The sequence below is a fragment of the Dendrobium catenatum genome, unplaced genomic scaffold (genome assembly GCF_001605985.2).
Source record: "Dendrobium catenatum unplaced genomic scaffold, ASM160598v2 fragScaff_scaffold_1116, whole genome shotgun sequence".
NCBI lineage: Eukaryota > Viridiplantae > Streptophyta > Magnoliopsida > Asparagales > Orchidaceae > Dendrobium > Dendrobium catenatum.
The window spans coordinates 424,730-425,791 of record NW_021319578.1 but is presented as its reverse complement, the minus strand read 5'-3'; the positions used below and the strand labels follow the sequence as shown (position 1 = coordinate 425,791).

The window sequence follows — 1,062 nt, the reverse complement described above, 5'->3', positions numbered from 1 at the left end:
TCAAGCAGTTGCTTCAGATGGAGCAACTAGCTTGTTGATTAAGGTCTTGAACCGAGGTGTTGGTAGTGGTTTCGTGAGCACGTCGGCGAGTTGATCCTTAGTAGAGATATGATGAACATGAATAGTGTTGTCTTTGATGCAGTTCCGGATGTAGTGACAATACACTTCTATGTGTTTTGTGCGTGCGTGAAAGACGGGGTTATTGGCCAGTGCGATGGCGGAGGTATTGTCACAAAATAGCTGAGTTGCTGCTGGCTGCGGGTGCTTGAGTTCTTGCAGTAGCTGTCGTATCCAAACTATCTCGGTTGCTGCCGAGGCGATGGCCCGGTATTCAGCCTCGGTCGAGGATCGGGCGACTGCTGTTTGTTTCTTGACGCTCCATGAGATCAGTGAAGAGCCCAAGTAGTTGCAGAATCCGGAAGTTGATTTTCTGTTGGTTTCGTCGCCTGCCCAGTCAGAGTCCACGTAGGATCGGAGAATGGGGTTGTCTCGGAAGAGAGGGAGACCGATGTGGATGGTCCCCTTGATGTAGCGTAGCAACCGTTTGATTGCTTCAAAGTGGATATTTGTTGGATTTTGCATGTGTTGACAAAATTTGTTGACGGCGAAAGCAAGATCCGTTCTCGTGAGTGTGAGATATTGTAGTGAGCCGGCAATTTGGCGATACAGAGAAGGATTAGAGAAGGCATTAGAATCGGATTTCTGATTTGAGTTTTTGAGTTGAAATGGTGTAGATACTGGTTTACAGTTGGACATACCTGCTCGGGAGAGGATCGTATTTGCAAATTGTTGTTGATTGAGGTGTAATCCGTAAGTAGTGTGGACGACTTGGATTCCTAGGAACTGAGATATTAGACCGAGATCCTTCATTGTAAATTTTGTGCGTAGGTTGTTGATTAGCTTCTGGATCTCCTGTTGGTTGTTACCGGTGATAATAATGTCATCTACATAAACGAGAAAGTAAATAACAATTGTGTTACGATGGTAGATGAGGAGAGACGTATCTGAGTGCTGGACCGAAAGCCCAGGCTGTGAAGATGTCCTGATAGCGTGGAGAACCAT

General features: G+C 46.1%; 1 protein-coding gene across 1 annotated transcript; it reads right to left on the bottom strand.

Annotated features, from left to right (window-relative positions):
* Positions 1-1,062, bottom strand: LOC110116696 (uncharacterized mitochondrial protein AtMg00810-like). The gene has a single exon (XM_020850386.1). The coding sequence runs from the start codon at positions 1,060-1,062 to the stop codon at positions 1-3; it is 1,062 nt and encodes a 353-aa protein (XP_020706045.1).

What these genes read in the sequence shown, in the direction of transcription:
- LOC110116696 (XM_020850386.1), bottom strand. Translation starts at nt 1,062, where the DNA reads ATGGTTCTCCACGCTATCAGGACATCTTCACAGCCTGGGCTTTCGGTC.